At 45.5% G+C, this 19,558-nt stretch overlaps 2 protein-coding genes across 3 annotated transcripts in view; one reads left to right on the forward strand and one right to left on the reverse strand.

Annotated features, from left to right (window-relative positions):
• LOC119394228 (uncharacterized) overlaps nucleotides 1–19,558 on the forward strand; it is a 164,308-nt gene that overhangs the window by 61,802 nt on the left and 82,948 nt on the right.
• On the reverse strand, nucleotides 9,037–14,996 carry LOC119394224 (uncharacterized). 2 transcript variants are annotated; one of them, XM_049415714.1, is made up of 6 exons: nucleotides 14,836–14,996; nucleotides 13,702–13,857; nucleotides 13,037–13,237; nucleotides 12,177–12,391; nucleotides 10,625–11,078; nucleotides 9,037–9,183 (listed from the first exon to the last, which is right to left on the reverse strand). In XM_049415714.1, the coding sequence occupies exons 1-6, from the start codon at nucleotides 14,851–14,853 to the stop codon at nucleotides 9,067–9,069; spliced, it is 1,161 nt and encodes a 386-aa protein (XP_049271671.1). In that variant the 5' UTR covers nucleotides 14,854–14,996; the 3' UTR covers nucleotides 9,037–9,066. The 2 variants fall into 2 exon arrangements, with proteins under 2 accessions (XP_049271671.1, XP_037517440.2); XM_037661512.2 differs by having other exon boundaries at nucleotides 9,037–9,186.

Raw genomic sequence — 19,558 nt, forward strand, 5'->3', positions numbered from 1 at the left:
GCGTCCGGTTCGATTTTGTCTACTCGATTTCGTGTGCTTCAACTCATGCGCTATGCCATGCGGCTCTCCGCGCTGGTTGTACTGTGCCGCTGTATTGTTATTAGGATGTCTCACATGTGCTGCGCTGTGAAGGCGAGCATTTATTGTCTCTTTTTGATGAGTCGACTTGGCTTGGATTGCGGCAGCAGTGCTAAAACAAACGCATAGACTGCGATTACAGCAAATCAAGTGTTCTGTAATCGTATAATAAGGCTTTATTTAAGCACTAGCGCGCTGAAAACGATTGTTACATTCATTACAGTAGTGTTCAGCAAAAATAAAGTAATCCTACAGAAATCACATGTGCTTTCTGTTTTAATTTTTACCGGCACTACAATCATCATAGCGTCCAGCAACCAGTGTTGTGGGCATGTTTCACGCCAATGGAAGAAGACCGAACGCAGATCGAAAAATTCTGTTTTAAAAACATCTACTCACTTTCCAGAGAAACCACTGCAAGGTTGGACACCTCAGACGGTGCGCTTTCTATTGCGGTACAAAACAGAAAAGCGATGAAGGACGGTAGACAGTCCCTTTAATATCGGGGCACTGTAAATGGCACATTGAAAAGTTGAACAGGTCAGCCAGCCTGGATGGAGCACAACGAGTACAACAACACCAATTTTCGGAGTCAAATTTTCTCACCATGATTGTCATCTTGTAAATGATGATGATGATGGTGGTGCTGACTTGATGTGTCCACATACGCTTCCGAAGTGTTGATGACATGCTTCAAGACAAAGTAAAATAGTTCTAAGCATTCAGCAAACAAGAAACGTTTCAAGTTGTAAGTGCATACGATGCTTCCAAGAACACTGAAGGCAGCAACAATGGTAGTAAACATGTCTGCTTGAATTTCTCCACTAGTGAGAGAGATATTGAAGCAATAAAATTGGCATTAATAAGTTGTGCTTCGCTTCATGACCAGTTCTAAAAGGTAACTGTGGAAATTTTTACATGAAGCAGTCCCGACTGTTTAATATGTATTTTATGTCCTCAATGCCGAAAGCAGCCTCTATTCTGTGAAGATGCCACTGCATCGAGCCAAAATGATGTAGCAGTTCTCTTCAAATGTTGACAGATAGACAATGAAGCATGACACCGCCCTTCTTTTGCACGTCAGCTAATCACAGTGTTTTCCTACTCTACTGTCAGCAAATCTCTGAAAACTGAACCCCCTTTTTTTTTTGCCCTTCGCGCACCCACCGTCCTGGGTACTTTTATAACATACACAGTACACACTAAGCTTATTTTATTTACAAACGAAGCTGCCGGGGGCAATAACAATGTTCAGCAGACAGCATTATATGTTGATAAAGTGGTAAGCTCATACTAATATGATTGAGTTTACACTACTAAACTAATTAAAAGTCTCTTCATGCGCAAACACTGCACATTGAATATTGTGTTCGCTGCTGCTTGTGAGTATGAATGCAAAGAATTCTAAAAGAACATAGCAAAAGAACTGAAGGCTAACTACAAAGAAATCTTTCATTGCATGAAAAGCCACCTTGAATTCCATAGGATACAGAGCAGGCTATGTGCTAAATATTGCATTTGAAATATGAGCAGATGCATAACAAAAAGTTGGCAAGAACGTACGTTCTTGATACCAAAAGTGAAAAAAAAAGAAAGTCGCTATTGCCAATAGCCAAAAATGACACAAAGCCACGATAACCATTATGTGCAGCTCCCAACCATGATCTTCGAGTCCACTGCCAGTGTGCTGAAAATCTCTGAGCCCGTGGTCTACAATTTGCATCATATCCACTAACCACCAGGAGCACGTGAAATGCTATTTAAAAGCTGCTAGAAAAAAATTATACAATTACTTGTTTTCCTTGAACAGTATATACTAGATGGTTATACAGTCAAACCTGCCTATAACGAACCTCCATACAACGAATTCCTCGATATTACGAAGTTTTTCTATTCCCTGCCATTACTCCATAAAAGCACATGTATTTGCGACCTCTATGTAACAAAGTGACAGCGGGAGACACCCTTGATATAACGAATTTTCGCCGCCAACAACATAGAAATTTTACCCTAAAATTTGTCATTTTGGCACGAGCAGGAGCCACATGTATTGCATCTTTTGCGACTGCCCGGATGATGACGGAGCGTGAAGCGGCTACGGCACGTATTGCCTGCTCGAAGCCCTGGCGACTGCAAGGCGAGAGCGAGCACTCGTTTGTGCGTGCGGGTGTGCACGAGACGGGCAGCTGGGCCTACGCCCCTCAAGCCGGCGTTCTTGCCGCTGCGGGTGCATGCGCGGGCGTGCCCTCTCCTCCTTCACTTCAAACCTCATCCAACCACACGCAGGTGCCACCACGATAACTGTGCCGACTTCATTTCAAAAAAAAAAAAAAAAAGGCGTTTGCACTCGTAGCACCACTCTTCGGTTGTTGCAGAGGTCTCTGGACAGGTGACGCCACTAAAAAAAATACTTGCTTTGTGCCGTTATGCTTCGAGTTCGCGCCGCATATGGAGAGCACTTTTCCGAATATTCCGCGGTATCCGTGTCGTTCGCTCTTCGTTTTTGACGCTGTGCACGCGTGCGTGGTTTCACTGCGCTCGCATGGAGCAGCCCCTTATGACGTGCAGCTTTGCGATGTTTTCTTTTTTATGCGGACAACTGTGAGACGTCAGATTAGGCGCTGCTGGAAACTGTCTGAACCACGGTAACAATGACGGGATCTTCGGATGTCCACTCGTCCCGCGCTTTTGCCATCTTGCACCGTGCAGCGAGTTCGCTAGAATGTGGCCTCCGCGGCAACGCGCCATCGTGTTGCCGGAGCCAATCTCGGAGGCCACGGCTAGATGATGACAGAGCAGTGTTGTACAGTGAAAGCTCGTTAATTCACACCTCATTAATTCGAAATTTTGGATAATTCGAAATGGTCACCGCAGTCCGGTCCGCAGTGCATAGGAGACCATGTGTAAAACGATTCGTTAATTCGAACAGAAATTGCCGCCTCTACGGATAATTCGAAGCGCGCGCCGCCGAGCGTCATCATCGTCAAACACTAGTGGAAGCTTTTACGGCCGAACGATAGGTGGCACGACCGGTTTTTTCGAGCTTCAAGTGGCCTCCGAGCAAAGGGCGAGCAAAGTATGGCCTCCAAAATCCAGGGAGCAATTTTTTTTTTTCCGTAGCCCTCCCGCTATCTCAGCGCCTGGCGCCACTTGTATACGCGGGACCCGCGGGACGCTGAGGAGTCGGCGGAGTAGTCCTAGCAGTCCTAGGCCGCACCCGGCAGCGTCACTTTGTTCCTCGAGCACGCTGTTCGTTCACGCCGTCAAGCCGTCTTATTCCGCATCGAAGTTGCAAGATGCCGCAGGGAAACTACTGCGCGAAGACTGTCAAGGAGAAGGTGGAGATTTTGCGAGAGGTTGACCAAGGGAACTCGAGCAAATACGAAATTGCGAGGAAGCACGGCATACCTCCGAGCACGTTGTCAACCTACATACGCAACAGGACGGCCATTGAAAACGCCTATGAAGCCGAGGATTTTGGCGCCAGTCGAAAAAGGCTAAGGACAGCGAAGTTCCCGGAACTGGAGTCGGCTTTGATTATCTGGGTTAAAGAAATGAGAGCCCAGAGTATCGCATTGAGCAGCCCTATCATCACGGCCAAGGCAGCCGATTTCGCCCTGCGCTTGGACATTGAAGACTTTGTCGCCTCCGAGGGATGGTTTCATCGTTTCAGGGAACGGCACAATCTCGTATTCCGCACATTATCCGGCGAGGCAAAGGAAGTGGGCGCCGAAACATGCGCTACTTGGAGAAGCGACACCCTGCAGCAGTACTTGGAGAGCTACTCACCACAGGATGTGTTTAACGCTGACGAGACAGCGTTATTTTTCAAGTTGCAGCCAGACAAGACGATCACCTACAAGGGAGACAGCTGTGCCGGCGGCAAGCGCAGCAAAGAGCGTGTCACTGTTCTGGTCGCCGCAAATATGACCGGTACGGAAAAGGTCCCCCTTTTTGTGATTGGCAAAGCACTCAAGCCACGGTGCTTCAAAAACATTCGGTCACTGCCGACGGAGTACGCCGCAAACAAGAAAGCCTGGATGACAGGTGACCTATTCAGGAAGTGGCTACTGAAATTCGACAGGCGAATGGAACTGGGCGGCAGACGCGTTCTTTTGTCGTCGACAACTGTTCCGCGCACAAAGTCGACGTTGAGCTGAGAGCAACAAAGTTAGTGTTCCTTCCAGCAAATACGACTGCGGCCCTACAGCCAATGGACCAGGGTGTGATAAGGAACATCAAGTGCTTTTATAGGCGTCACATGCTGGAGAGAATGATTTTGTGCACGGGCGACAGGAAGGACTTCGGCATTACGCTGCTCACTGCCATGCACATGTTGGTGCGCGCATGGGAACAGGTGACCGCGACCACAATCGCGAACTGTTTCCGCCACAGTGGATTTGCAGCTGGAAGTGCGCAGGATAGTTGTGACGTCGACGTGGACGGGGCTGAGGAGCTCATGCCAGTGGCATTGCGCGACACTCTTCGGGGCGTACGTTTTGCCGATTATGTTGAAGTTGACACCGGTGCATCGGTGTGTGGTGCCCTGACTGATGAGGACATTATCGCTCAAGTAGCCGGTGCGCAGCCTGTTGCTGAAGAGCCAGAAGGTGAGGAAGACGAAGATGACGAAGCGCCTGTGCGCCCGTCAGCTTCTGCGGTGATGGAGGCACTTAATGTGGCGCGTCTCTTCTTCAGCTTTGAAGAGGGTGAAGAGGATTCCCTGCACCGCGTCCGCGCGCTGGTACAGAGAGCCGCAGCTGTGGCATTCAGAGAAAAGAAGCAGATGGTCATCACCGACTTTTTTGGCCAATAAATATTTTTCGTGCCCCCACCCCCGAAATCCACCCATTTTTGCTCACTTTCATTATTTCGAATTTTGTTTAATTCGAAATTGCTCAGCGTTCCCGTGGAATTCAAATTAACGAGCTTTTACTGTATATGCAGATAAGTTAGTAGCCTTCACTTTATATACATATATATTTAAAGATAAAGGCATCTTCTAAACGACAATGCCTAAAAAAAGTTAATACTAGTACAAATGTCCAGTATAGCTCACTACATATTTCGTTCATATTTTAACACTCTTCTAGGTGGCTCACCTCCGAGCTGTCGGTGGAGTCCACAGTGGAATGAATGCCAGGCTCCACCCCTTCGGAAGTGGCCACGAGGTCAGCACTAGACGACACATAGTTCTGAATCGCACTATTCTGGTGGCACACTTGGTTAGCCGCATGGTACTGCTGAACGTCCTGCAAGGATTGCAGAGACGCACAATTCTGATTTTGCATCCCAAACACAAAGGTGTTTTAAGACAGCCACATCACCTTGTGGTGATAATGTCAAACCCAGACATGTCGAACTCAAAGGTGATTGCGAAATAATTTGCATTCATTCGTTCATTCATAGTGAGGGCCTCGTCCAGGCAGGCCTTAGGGTGGCATGTGAGGGTTTGTTGGTGAGCTGCCACCTCATGTAAAGATCATGCGCCATGTGACGCCCTTTCACAGAAAGAATGTTCCAGAAGAGTGTTCATAGCTGCCTTGGCTATGAGTGGCACTGGCTAACACTTACAGGGATTACACGCACAGAAATACCCAACGGAGTCAATGGGGAAGTGCCTTCCATCGTAGCTCAATTGGTGGAGCATCGGACAGGTAAATCAAAGGTTGTGGGTTCAGATCGCCCCGATGGAAAGAATGTTTTTTTTGTCCACTTTAATTCATTTCAATTTTACATCATAATTACAACATTACAGTTAAAGACAACAATTAATGTCCCCTATTATTCTCTTGGCCTAACTGGCCCAGGATTACTTGTCACATTGGATATGCTCATGCCAACCAAACGTCATCATTTACAGATGCTGTCGATCAGGGCAATGGTTTTGAAGGGCAGCACACAAGCCATAAAGGAAAAAAACATGGCTGATCCCTCCGTCATAGGAATCGGTATAACACGAAAGTGAAACGTGTCTTCACAGAAGTAGTGCTTATTGTGTAATGATATATGAGAGCTTGTACAATGTCTATTCGTGTTTGGCAGCTATAGCACCGTTTGACGTGGATGCACCCATGTTGACAGCATGTCTCTATCGCGACGACTACGCCCATGATCATGATTAAACCGTTGTGGTAGCTGACGGTGTGAACATATATTTGGACACAGCGAATCGTGAATCCCGCGTAAGGATATCAACAAGCTCATAATCAACACTGGTACCCGGTATGCACTTCTTCAAAGCGTCGTCAATTAAGGAGAGAAACGGCATGGTGTGCGCTTTCTAGTAATGGGTAGCCTACGCCTGTGCTCATGCATACATAACACACGCTGCGCTTCAGCAACACGGGAGGTAGAGGTTCGTAGCCTGAGCCGCAAACGCGTGCGTCCCGCTGGCCTCTGTCTCGCAGGCGCTGCTCTCGCTCCACCAAGGCACGACATTCGCCCGTCGAAATCGCGTCCTTTCTGCAACGCATATTGCAGCAGTTTTGTTAGTCGGTGCTCTCGCAATTGAAGCAGTCGGCGGCGGAGAAATCCCGTTGGTGAACATGGAAGCTGCACTACTCCGATGAGCCGACGCACGATAACACGAAGCCAAAGGCAAAGAAAATAACTGCGTCTAGGGCACGGTGTAAGATATATAGGGTGCCTCGGCGATGCCAGCGCGGCCAGTCTACCTCTCTGGTATCGAGACGCTTTAACCATGACCTTCGATATCGCGTGAAATCTCGGAGTAAGCGCTAGTAAGTGTCGATAGTGAAGCATTACTTCTTTTCACCTCTCGCAGACGGCGGCACCGCCCCGCTCCGCCCGTCGCGAAAGAGAATGTGTGAAAGATATATATAAGGCGCGTTCGCGCCGTGCCTAGCATCTCCCGACTTAGCTTAGTCGGTAGGGCGTCGGGCGCTTGCCGTCGCGGCCGCAACGTCCTGGGTTCGATTCCCAGCGGAGTATCTTTTTCTTGGTTTTTTTTCTTTCTCGTCCGTTGGCGTCCATTTTACGAACGTCATATCCGTGACGGATGTACTTGGTGGACCCCGGCATAAAACACTTTCGTGTTAAAACTTTACAAAAATTAGAGTACTCTCTGATGAAAAATTCTAGCCCATTTCGCAGGTCCCTTGGTGGTGGCAGCAATGAGCTTCTAGTTTTGTGGCACAAACTGCAGGGCTCTCTTGGGGGCAGAGGCAATAGGCTTCTGCTTCAGCAGCACAAATTGCAAATACAATGGGCCCATCTCATAGTCTTGCACGGCACTACACTTGCCTCCTCTCTCTCTTCCACCATCTTCTCTGCACTCCTTGTTCTCTTTCATCTTTAACTGTGTTCCTTCTCTCGGGACAAGGCACACCAATGCTCAATGCAAGAACGGGAACCCAAGAGAGGTGCTTTATATTGCACAAGGTGTGTTTCAATATATGAATGGTCCCGTAGCGGCCCCGAAACAATAATATATGTGTTTTCCTTTGGACAAGGCGAGTGCCTGTTTTATTTCTTCAATGAATCTCCCTCGCATGACGAGTTTTCGTTGAGCCTTGGACTTATTATGGATGGCATGCACTGCACAGATTTTACATACACTCCCTAATGAATTTGCTTTAGCAACCTCTACCGCAACATAGCTGTATAAAAATATGGTGAAGAATACTCGTAACAGAGAGAACTGCCGTGCAGTGAGGCATGCTATCTGCAGTCATTCTTCCTCACAAAGAGGACTGCCAACTACTTCAAGAACGTAAAAGGCCTCCTGGTGTGATAATCGCATTCTACAAGAAAGCACGGATAAAAAATAGATAACCTTTATGCCTTCAAAACAGCCTTAGGGCAAGAAATCGCTAAATTCTTGCTTCCAAGATCTGAAGAGATTGTCCGAGACGTGCAAAGTTTTCAGATAAGCATCACATATGCACATTCTGTATTTCGAATTATTGATATATCAAACTATCTCGCTATTCCCTTGGAGTTCAGTATATCCAGGTTGAACTGTGTTGCTACATCAAATTACACACTTGACAAATATCCATGTCTTTTCACAAGAAACGCACTATATTGTTCTTTTTGGTAACAAACACTCTCCAACCTCCATAGCATTGCCTACTATGAATGAAATGGAGTATAGATTACCTTACACCAACAGTCTTCTGTTAAATCTTTCTTTCCAAACTTTTGTACGTTTCTGCGGTAATATCTGGATTGATGACAGATGCAGAAATTTGTAGTATGACTACATGCAATAGTGGTTGCCAACATTACAATACAGGAAACAGCAATGTTTTCAAAAAGCAGTCTATAAGAAGGGCACAGTGTTATAGAGCAATAAGGTTGTGCAAGAATTAAGGGCGCATACTTTGTATTCTAGTAAAAATGGAATGACAAATTTACATGTAGCATTATGTTGGCATGGAGGTCTGAATTTCAGGCAGAACCGACTCAGTTTGTAGTCCACGTATGTGCGAGAGCATCATTGGACTGAAACTGAATTATAACAATGCTGCTGTCAAAGCAACAGTACATAGTGTACATTAGCTGACATGGGCCAACACTTACCATTGCCATTGTTTAGCCAACAATAGGCATCATTTGGCAACACTAGCCTATGGCAACACTAGAAATCATAAGCCCATACCAGATGAATGAAGCATTAATTTGGCCAGCACTAAGCAGTGATGGCAATATGCGAATGAACACAAAAGGCTAGAACTGTTCACAAGTCACGGGGATACAGTAAGATATGCTCTCGCATGTAGGGCCCAATCCATACAGCCGACAAATGCCACGTCACGTCACCATCACCCCGGTGACAACCGTCGTGAAACGGTGTTTTACACCTGTGTTTTCTTCAAAAACAAAAAGACTGAAAAGACTAAGAGCATTTGCTAATGCCATCAGCGCGACACTACTAAGAAGAAGCTAGCAAGAAAATGCCGTCTCAAGACAGATGCTGATGCCGTGACAAGATCTGACGGCTGTGTGAATTGGGCCTGACAGTCACAATATAACAGTCACAATCACTGAACTTGCCCACTCCATCCGCTGCAGTGGCCGCAGCACAGATTGCTGCACAGAGCTGCATGGACCTGGGCCCGCGTTCCCCTGCCCTACCTGCTTCTTGTTTTTGTCACAACGACGAGCAAAATGAAAGAAAACAAGAGAAAAAGAAAGCAAACATTACGTGGGTGGCAGGGTTGCTTGCAGTGGAGCACATGCAGGCATGCAGTCGTGCAGCGATCACTGTCTTAAAGGAGTGTAGACAAGAAATTTTCAAGTGATGATTTGTTTGTCTTGAGCACTACACACTGCCCCTAAGGAACAATAATTACGGCAATAATACGCACGGTCATGTCCCCAGTAATTTAATTTAGCCCAATTTCTATCGCAGAGTTCATCAATATTAATGCCAAGCAGGGCGAATAACTCTTCACTGATGTAAATCAAAAGTACATTATGTCCCCGAGACCCCGTGATCCACAAAAGCATCAAAGACATCAAGTTCATCCGCTGTCTTCTCAATTCCGCATGTTCGCTCAAGCTTGATGATGCCAGGAACGGGTAAATGCACACTCCCGTGTTATAGCCACATTTTGGAAAACACATGTGCAGATGTGCCAAAGAGGTAGTCAGAAGTTGCATCGTTAACCTCCCACTGTTTTGAAATTGAAGATGGCGTTCTGAGGATGGTTACTGAGAACAGTTCAGAAAAATTAGCCACCTTTTCATCTCTTGCCATTGAAATCAAAATAAACTATTTTTTTAGTCATCTGTTGTCAGTCATAATTCGTGACAGCAATCAGTGTAAGCATGCAATGCCTATGCTGCAGTTAATTTAGCCTTGAAAATTGGTGTCTACACTCCTTTGGGTCTCTGACAAATTTGCTTTGCCCGACTGGTTCTTGGGTAAAACATAATGCATGAAAACTAAATGAACAAACACATAAGTAAATAGATAAACAAATAAACAAACAAGAACTCACCACGAGTTTTTCCTATTCTTAGTTTACCACTAAAATACTGGATCCTAAATAGAGATCACATATAATCATGCTTTACATTTACCAACTTGGAATAAAATAAATGGTAAACGGTTAACGAAACGGAATCTTCGGGCCATTGTTAGTAGCAGCTGCCACTTTCATGCCTCTCTTAAAGTTATGCAAAGGTTTCCATGGCATCATGGCTAGACACACTGCTTAAAGACATAACAAGAGACCGGTTAGCAACCACACTACGTTCTGTATAACCTGTAGAGCATAATCATGTTTTTGTTAATGTATTGTTTGGTTAATATTCTGTATTACCAACCCACTCTGCTGCCAAGGTGGCACAGCTGTGCTGGGTTGTGCCTCCCAAGGCAATTTCGTATCAAAGTTGCCTCGAATAAAGTTTATTAGTCTTGCTGCTAGCAGGTTCGCTAATTTGTTCCCTGTTAACGCCTCACCCAGCTACGAGGCAGTCGCACTTCACAGTGGCACCGAGTTTTTCCCTTTCATTTTCCTCATGCAAAGTTTGCATAGCCTCCACATACACAGATCCGGGTCAGTCCACTGACCTCCAGCAGGTCCTCAGAGTCCTGCCCCGTGCTGCTGACGAGAGCCACCTCGCCTCGCTCCGTGACAAAAACGTTCCCGTACAGTGGCACCGCACTGGCAGGATGCACCTCGAGCAGAGCGCCAGGTCCAGCGGAAGACGAGGAGTCCAGCACTCCTTCCTCGTCCCCGGCATCTAAAGGCTCGGCCTCCAAGTGCTCGGGACTCGCAACCATGGCCGCCACCGAGCCGCTCGCTACCGAAGAGGGGCCTGCATGTTGCAGCGTGCTGCTTCCACTGCCAAACTTGTGCTGTTGTGGCTGCTGCTGTGTGGCCAAAAGAGCCTTTGCAGCAGCCAGTGAGAAGTTGAGACCGTGAACTGATGATGAAGCTGCGGAAGAACCAGCGGAGGGCACACCCGTCGACGTGGAGGCGCCGGAGGAGCAGGAGCTCTGAAGAATTGAGGGAAGGAGCTCCCTGGAAGTAACGTGGGTCGGTCTTTATTTTTCCCGCCATAACAATTCTGTGCGCTTAACAAAGACTGCAAGTCTAGGCAAAATTTGCGTATGATGCTGCTTACTGGGCAATAAACAAAATAAACAGTGTCTCAACATCTATTGTCAAGGCGTACATCAGTATATGAAGCTCTGCAAGACCACAAGAAAAAAAGAAAGGAAGAAAGCACTGCGTTATGAATACGCATGTGCATAAAGGCGACGACACTGCTGGCAGTGATGGCTCATCTATGAGTGAGGGAACACTCCTTTCTACACTACTGATATGTACAGCTGCCCAGCACCAATGTTTCGATATAGCTGCTTGTTGTTTACGACTCATACTCAGCAGTGGCGTGACAAGCTCAACAGCCTACTGTCACAGAAGAAGCCTAATACGAATGCTTTTCTGACACATGACATTTAAGTGCAATCAAAGCCACCTTAGCTAAGTTAAGTCCACTTGGAGTTTTTTGTGTGCTGTTGCCTCTACGACAGAGAAGGGGGTTACTGATTCTAACAGAGAATGAAGAATGACCCATGAATTAAGCTCGCCCCGCCACGGTGGTCTAGTGGTTATGGCGCTCGACTGCTGACCCAAAGGTCGCGGGATCAAATCCCGGCCGTGGCGGCTGCATTTTCGAAGGAGGTGAAAATGTTTGAGGCCCGTGTACTTAGATTTAGGTGCATGTTAAAGAACCCCGGGTGGCCGAAATTTCCGGAGCCCTCCACTACGACGTCTCTCATAATCATATCGTGGTTTTGGGACGTTAAACCCCAGATATTATTATTATTATATTATGAATTAAGCTTGTCCTCTTCTGAACTTTTGAATCCTCTTATTGTGCTACTTGTTGCAGAAGGGACAGGTATCCCGCTGGTCGACTGGTGTTGGCGCCGGAAAGAGGACGAAAAAAGCGATAAGAGACTTTGGAGTTGGATAATTTGTATATAGGTGCTACGGAAGAAAGAAGGAAAGGAGAAGGAATAGAGAAATAATGAAAGAAAGAAAGAGTAATAAATGATAAGGAATGCTTGTGGTGCAAGTAAGTACTCAAGAGCTCACGCGGTGCAGACTCACTTGGATGCCAAGTCGGCCACCAGGTATTGTGCTTGCTCTAGGAGGTACCGCTGCGAGAGGTGGGTAGCCAGGCCTATGGCACCTCGACTGCCTGACGAAGTCGATGGCCCGAGGGAAGAAAGCGCAGAGGAAGAGGCACTGCTCGAGCACAATGCAAGGCTGGCCTTGTCCAACAGCATGGGTAGACCTAAGGTAGATGCACTCTCGGGGCCAACCTACAAAGCAGGTGCGGTTGAACTTGACACGGCAACGGCCAAGATTAGACACCTCCGCAATTAATGGCCCAACCACTGTGGCAGCATTAAAACTTTCATAATTTTTTTTTTCTTGTTTGTATTCCAATAATCACTTAAGTTCAGAAAAAGCCCAGAATGTGAGGGAAGGTTCGCGAAAGGAAAAGTGTTGTCTTCCAGCCATATGTAGCATGAACCTGCAAGGAAAATCCACCCAGATTTCACAGACAGAAAATCTCCTAGTTGAAGAATTCGCCTTTATAAACCAGGCCAAAGATTTCATCAACTTTCTTTCTGCCTGTGAAACCAACACTAGATTTCCTTAGCAGCTTTGTGCTACGAAAGGGTGGATGATTCCCTTTGGATGAGCTTGGATGAGCCTAAAATTAACCTCAAGAGACTCCTTAGACAACTGGAAGACCATTCATGTAGATTTTGCCGTCTACAGTGATTACGCAGACATGGTCTAAACAAGTCATTCGAGTGGTAAAATGTTATTCCACTTTGATGAAACTCTCGGATCTGGACACTGCAGCGTCAAAAGGAAAAATTTAGGCTTGAGAATGTTCCTCGCAGATTAGCACCCTTTCGCTTAGGCTCTACAGCCTGAAAGTAGCAAACACTCACTGTCAGCTGAGATTCCAGCCTCAAGGCTCCCACAGACTCCTCGGCCGAGCCTGGCAGCACCAGTAGGGCAGGGCTCTGTGGTGGAGGCGAGGACGAGGAAGACGATGAAGGCCGTGCCAGGTGGTGGGCATGGTGCGAGTGGAGCGACACGGGAATGTCCACTACCGAGTCGCGAGAGGTGCTTGGGGCCACCGATCGGTGCTGCAAGGAGTTAAGACGTACTACTAGCATCAATGTGGCCAGTGAAAGAGCTTCTACAAAATGGCAGTTTACCCGGGCAATGCATCATGGCCGCTGGCAAAGCTGAAGCACTTAAAGGGCCAGTAACAGGCCCCAACTTTCTTTTTACACCTCCTAGAGAAGCTTGCTTATTCATTCAGAAGGCCACAGTGATTATATTTTGTGAATACCACAGCGCTGCGCACCAGGCAGGCATCGCATTTTCAACAAGTATTCCCGCGCCCTTCTCCTGCAGAGTGCAGACACATTTATAATTCCTAGTCAGCACTTCACCTGTCCTATCCTTTCCGCAAGGGGACATAAACAGGGTACAGAAGAGCTGCTTATGCATGGAGGGTAACACGAATCTTGTCGAGGCGGAAGATATACAAGTTTTCTTTACTTTCACCTTCAAGATGACATGAAATTCTGAAGGCAGTGCTTACCAGGTCCAGCACTTGGGACATTGCTACCATTTCATCCGCAGCCCTCTGCTCGATCTCTTGTTCGTAGTGCTGAGCCTGCTGATGCGAGTCTGACACAGGAACGGGCGACTCTCTGAAGGTAGCCACTGCAAGCCGGGGCAGACCTCCAAACGGGACCTAGTGCACAGTGTGCGATAAGAATGCAAAAAAAGAAAGAAATGCAGCTCCATTTTGTAAAGCACATGTGGCCCAATAAGTGTCTTTACCTACTCCTGTCACCTGCACTATTTACGTAGTCATTGAACCCAGCACGAATAACAGACCACTTCAGGAACATTTCAGAAACACATGCAACAACATTGAGTGTAAGCACGTAATGTTTGCACCATTCACTCTTAAACAGGATATTAGATGAGACCATTTGTGAGTGCACTGTCAGCATAAAACAGCAATCACAAAAATAAGTAAATGTGAAACTATAATGCAAACAGAATACCAAAAGATGTAAAAATTTATAGGTACATATTAGATTGCACACCATGTCTTTCACGACTGTTATTAACACTTTTTGGGAGACTGAACGTAGTCAAATGTTTACTTCACCAAATGGAATAAACCATGCGAGATGCTGTTATAACCTTTACTATTTACAGATTATCTAAAATTTAGCAATTACAATAGTGTCAAGGCTTTGTAACAACTAAGCGAAGTTTGGGAGCATGAAAATACCAGAGATTCACAACAACAGAGTGCCACAGAGTAGTTTTATCTATAAAGACACTTATATACAGCTTAGCAAAATATAATACATTGAGAAGCAAGCATTTGGCAACTTCTTTGGGTTTTCCTTAAAAAAAAAACAAGAACAATTAAATTAGAAAAGCAATATACGTTTGGGGTTCACGGCATTTGTGAGTATGCTCACCAAAAATGGTTATGTTTATCAAACTTATACTGAACAACAAACTGTGTACTACTACGTCTTGGCTATGACGGTACTATGTTATGCAAGCAACAGTACAACCCAAAGATCACAACACTAGCTTAGCAGCACAACGGAAGAATTTGTCTTGTCTATGACAACGCTTCATGCAACCAAAGTTCACCACCAACAAACCTAGTCCAGAAAAATCGGCAAATGGGAAGAGTAGTTACCTGTATGAAGGTTTCCATGCCATTTGACGGCTGCTGCTGATGTATGCCTCTTCGTGGTAAACAACCAGTGCCGACTCCCTGTCGGTGGTGACAAATTCCTGCCGCTCATAATGATGTTGTGGCTGGTGTAGGGACACAGGAACACCACTTGCATAGTCCACCTGATCATTAAATTTTAACAGCCATTCACACACTTGCATCACTATAGTAAACATTTCAAAAAGTCTTTCAGTAATATTTAGCAGACAATCCAGTGCTGACAAAGAGGTTTTTTCCTATACATCAGTTGCAACAGTGGACATCAAAAATTGTGCACTTAATTACTCTTCATCGAACCAATTTTTCCTAATTACTTGAATGCGCATGTTATTAGTAGGGGTGTGCGAATATTCGAAATTTCGAATATTTTCTCACGGTGTTTGCTATTCGATTTGATTCGCACTGGAATTTTACTATTTGAGCTATTCGAACTTCCCAAAAACAAATACAGTCAACGTCCGATTGAAAGGACCCCTTCAGATTTTTAATATGCTTCACCTCATTACACTCTCGTATTGCGGCAAAGCTGCCTTTCAAGCTCCGTTACAGTCGAAATTTGCCAAGACACAGTCAGTGTCCGATTGGAAGTGGTCCCTAGATTTTCAATATGCTTCACCTCATTACACCCTGGTATTGCGGCAAAGCTGCCTTTCAAGCTCTGCTACGGTCGCAAATGTACTAACTCAAGAAAAACGCTGGCTCCAACGTGGAGATGAAAGATGTGGCAGAGGTGGGGGTTCAATTAATGCTGTTTTGGACCTGAAATTTGGGCAGGAAGTCCGAAAAATCGGAAGCCAAAGCTTTTTAGCATCCAAAATTTCAGATATTCTTGTATATCGACGTCTACAAGGCAGATTTGGAACTCCGGACTTGAAGGGAGCACACCCTGTCTGCCACATCACTTGGGCTTCCACAGAAGTTGAAAGAGGAGGAGAGGCTGAGGAAATGGCATCTTTGCTTATCACGTGTAAAGTGTTGTCGGCAACGCTTTGGTTGCACCAAATCATGTACATAAATAGAATTCGGCCTCTATATTGCCTCATTCTTGATAAGACAACTAAGAAACACCACCTTGCCAGTGCTTCATCAACCTAGTGAAAAGAAACACTTTCATGTTGCTATCTCATAAGAATATGCTTAGGAATCCTTTCTAACTTTTTTTCTGATTTCGCTTAGAAGTATTAAAAAAATATTCTAGAAATATTCGATTCGATTCGCACTCACACTTCAATATTCGAATTCGCTTCGCACCCAAAATTTTGCTATTCGCACAGCTCTAGTAATTAGCAATGAAGGGAGGCTGGCCAGTGTGCAAGGCAAGGTTCATTTGAGAGGAGTTCTGCAACTAATGCCATTAGTATAAAAATGCTCGCCCCAGAATGAAGCAAAAAATAAATTGGCGTGCCATACAGTTTTTGTAATGAAGTGCAAAAGGAGACGCTTTCTGGGGAAAACAGGTATAATAATAAGTGAACAGTTTTATATTTGGCTGCAAACTCATAGATGTAAATTTACACTGTCACTATTCACTTATTCACTCTGCGGTGCTGAGCGGTCCAGTTGCATGGTTTTGATATGACAACAGCTTTCTACTTCTATTCACCGTCAAGCGCCACATTTTGAAACTTGCCACTGCAAATATATTGAGGACAAGACTAATAACGATCAAATGGGAAAAGTAAGACCGATCTCTTTTAGCAGCTGATGCTGTAAAAGAAGAATATGGATTGATTGATCAGGTCTCGGATGCCACGGAAACAGAGGGTCTGCGACAGATGCCACTGCGAGCGTGTTCGTATAACGTAACTTGAACACCATGGATTTCTTAACATCTCAAGGTCAGAACATTGCTTTCCATTTTCCAAGCATGGTCATTCCTGCACATGTGGGGCCGCAAGCCCCACCTATGCTTTTGAGCTCATTAACAGAATGCAACAGTTAAAAATAGAGCACGGACTTGCATCTTTATGAAAAGAAAGAAGGAACTCACAGCCATGCCGAGTCTGCATATGCGTGGGGCGGCCATACGACTTCTGCGGGAGGTGGTCCCCTGGAGCTGGATGCAGTGCTGTCGGAGACCAGGTCGGGCGCCTTGGCACCAGAGATGCCTCGCCCATCTCTAGCTACAGTGCCTGCAACAAAACCATCACCACCAACCATCACTGGACATCTAAACCTAATGCAGGAGATCCCCCTCTCCCGAAGACATAAGTCAGCAAACTCACTCACGAGTCGACTCACTCAAACTTAGATCAAGCCATGAGTCTGAGTCAATCCAGGTGTGTAATATCTGGTGAGCTTGAGTCAGAGTGAGTCTGGTTGAGGAAAATTTTGGGGAGTCTGAGTGAACTCTACAATTTTTTGCCGACCTACCGTCCTATCTACTCAACTCATCATTACTATCAGCCTTAAATGGCTCACATTTATATTCACATCTACTCACACATATTTCAACGGACTAGCGTTCGTGCACCAGTTGAATTCCTATTGATCAGAGGGGTGAGCTAGAGGGGTGGGGGTTGACATCCTGCCCACGAATCCTTTCATGGGAAGCTGTTGATAAAAATACCTCGTGTGAGTCATCTCTTTCAATAAAAAATGTCCTTGCTGGACTGCAACTATGATAACTCGTATTTAATGGTACGAGATCAAAGGCGCAAGTAGCTAGAGCACCTATATGTGAGATATTGGTGTAAAAGAGCATTGACACCGTCACTGAGAAAGTGAAGTATATGCTAGAGGACTCATGAGTCAACTCACTCAGACTCAGATCAAGCGCCGTGAGTCTGTGTCTGAAAGAGTAATATTTCTGAGCTCGAGTCCGAGAAAGTCCTGTTGAGAAAAATTTTAATAAGCCTGAGTCTAGCGAGTCCGGTTCAGGAAAATTTGATGAGTCCGAGGGGGCCCTAAGCGGGAAATATATTCATGAGCGAGTCTCCACAGTTTTCGCCGACCTATGCCCAGAGATCACCCTTTAGAGCCCATTCTGCTACTACATTTCTTTGTGTAAATGTTAACGTGTTCGACAGAAATCTGCCTGGCTGGTGCCGATCTGGCCTCAAGTAGATGTTATCATTCGCCAAGCCTAGATAAAGTAATCGGATCAATATATAGAGAAGGTGCCGCAGAAGTTGGAGCACTCGAGGCAATCCCCATCAAAGTAATCACTTGGAGTAAAGCCTCTCACAGCTTACAGATAATTATTAGGTCTCTACTGGAATGTGGTACTTGGGTACAGCCTACTTGCACGAAAAGCAACCTCTCTAAACTTCAAGACATGCAAAGGAAATCATTTAGGCTCATAAGCAACAGTTATAATAGGTGGACGTCCCCTACACCTTCGGACCCCTGACACCAAAATTGAAACTTCAAGATGTTTGTGTTGTTTGATTGCCTGTATACGTGGGCACTTTGACCGATTAATAGTGGCGAATGTTGTCTTTTAAGATATTTTAATTTGGTTTTAATGTAAGCATGAGTGCTCATCTGAGTTGGCAGCACCTCGCGACATCACCAGGTTATGAAGTACGTTGGGTGTGATGTTCATGAGCAAAGTGAGTATTGTAGATATCACAGAAGGTTTGCTGGGTGCACAATACCCGACTGGAACCCAACGAGCGGGTTGCCCTCGCCCCCTAGCTCTGTTGTCGGGCTGCTCATAAGGTGGTTATGGCTGCTTATGCCGGGAATGCTCTTCTTTTTCTTGAGGGGACACGCTCTTGACAGTCGAGTGAGTGCTTGACAGGCTTAACTCATACCGAATCACCCACGTCGTTTCATTCTCTACAGCACGCAGGAGCTCTATTTGAAAATTGGCCTTTCAACGTCTCCAAAGCTTGGGTGCACATAACCTTAAGCACCCCCCGCAGTGGGGTGCTAGTTTCTTATGACTTTAGACGGGTGTTTTGAAGTGATGCTAAAAGTGGTCACAACTGACAACGCAAAGATTAATTATGATACGTTAGAGCATTTACAATTGAATTTTGGGATTATCAGACAAAAAGCTACAAATTACAGTAAAAAAGTCACAGACAAAATTTTCGCTGTCAGAGGTGTTTCAAAAGCAGCAAATGTTTCCTGAAAACAACAACATTTGAAAGTTGACAATTCTTTTTTCTCTACCTCATTCAGAAAAATCAGCTGAAAAAGCACCTCAGTGCCACTAGCTTATCCAGCTCGTGATCTCGCCATTTTGGGAAATACGCCGAATAGTAACTCCTTTTTTTTTTTTTAATTGTAACTGGAATACCTGGGCAAAAATGTCATCTTACATGCACTGTTCAATGGCACACGACATGGAGTTATACTCATGAATTGAAAAGCACCTAATTTTTGGTAAGGCGACTGCTATGAGCAAATGCTCATGATAAACGCACCATGACGATGCAAATATAGTCACTAAAGGTACAGTTGGCTCTGATGCCATGTTTGAGTCAAAATTATGGCGATTTGAGAGAACTGTAATGCTGAAAACAAAGTATGAGCATTGCTTAGCCCTAAATTTAGGTTAGACCTGCTAGTACCATAATCTACTTACAGTTTTGCTGTCCATTGCACACAGGGCAATGTATGTGCGCACATTTTTTATACAGGGTGTCTTTTTTAGACAATACAGACTTTATAAAAATGCTATGACAGCCAGGCTCTCGTCAGCTTGCACATAAACTTAGTCGGGCGGAAATAC

Source organism: Rhipicephalus sanguineus, chromosome 5 (genome assembly GCF_013339695.2).
Source record: "Rhipicephalus sanguineus isolate Rsan-2018 chromosome 5, BIME_Rsan_1.4, whole genome shotgun sequence".
Lineage (NCBI taxonomy): Eukaryota > Metazoa > Arthropoda > Arachnida > Ixodida > Ixodidae > Rhipicephalus > Rhipicephalus sanguineus.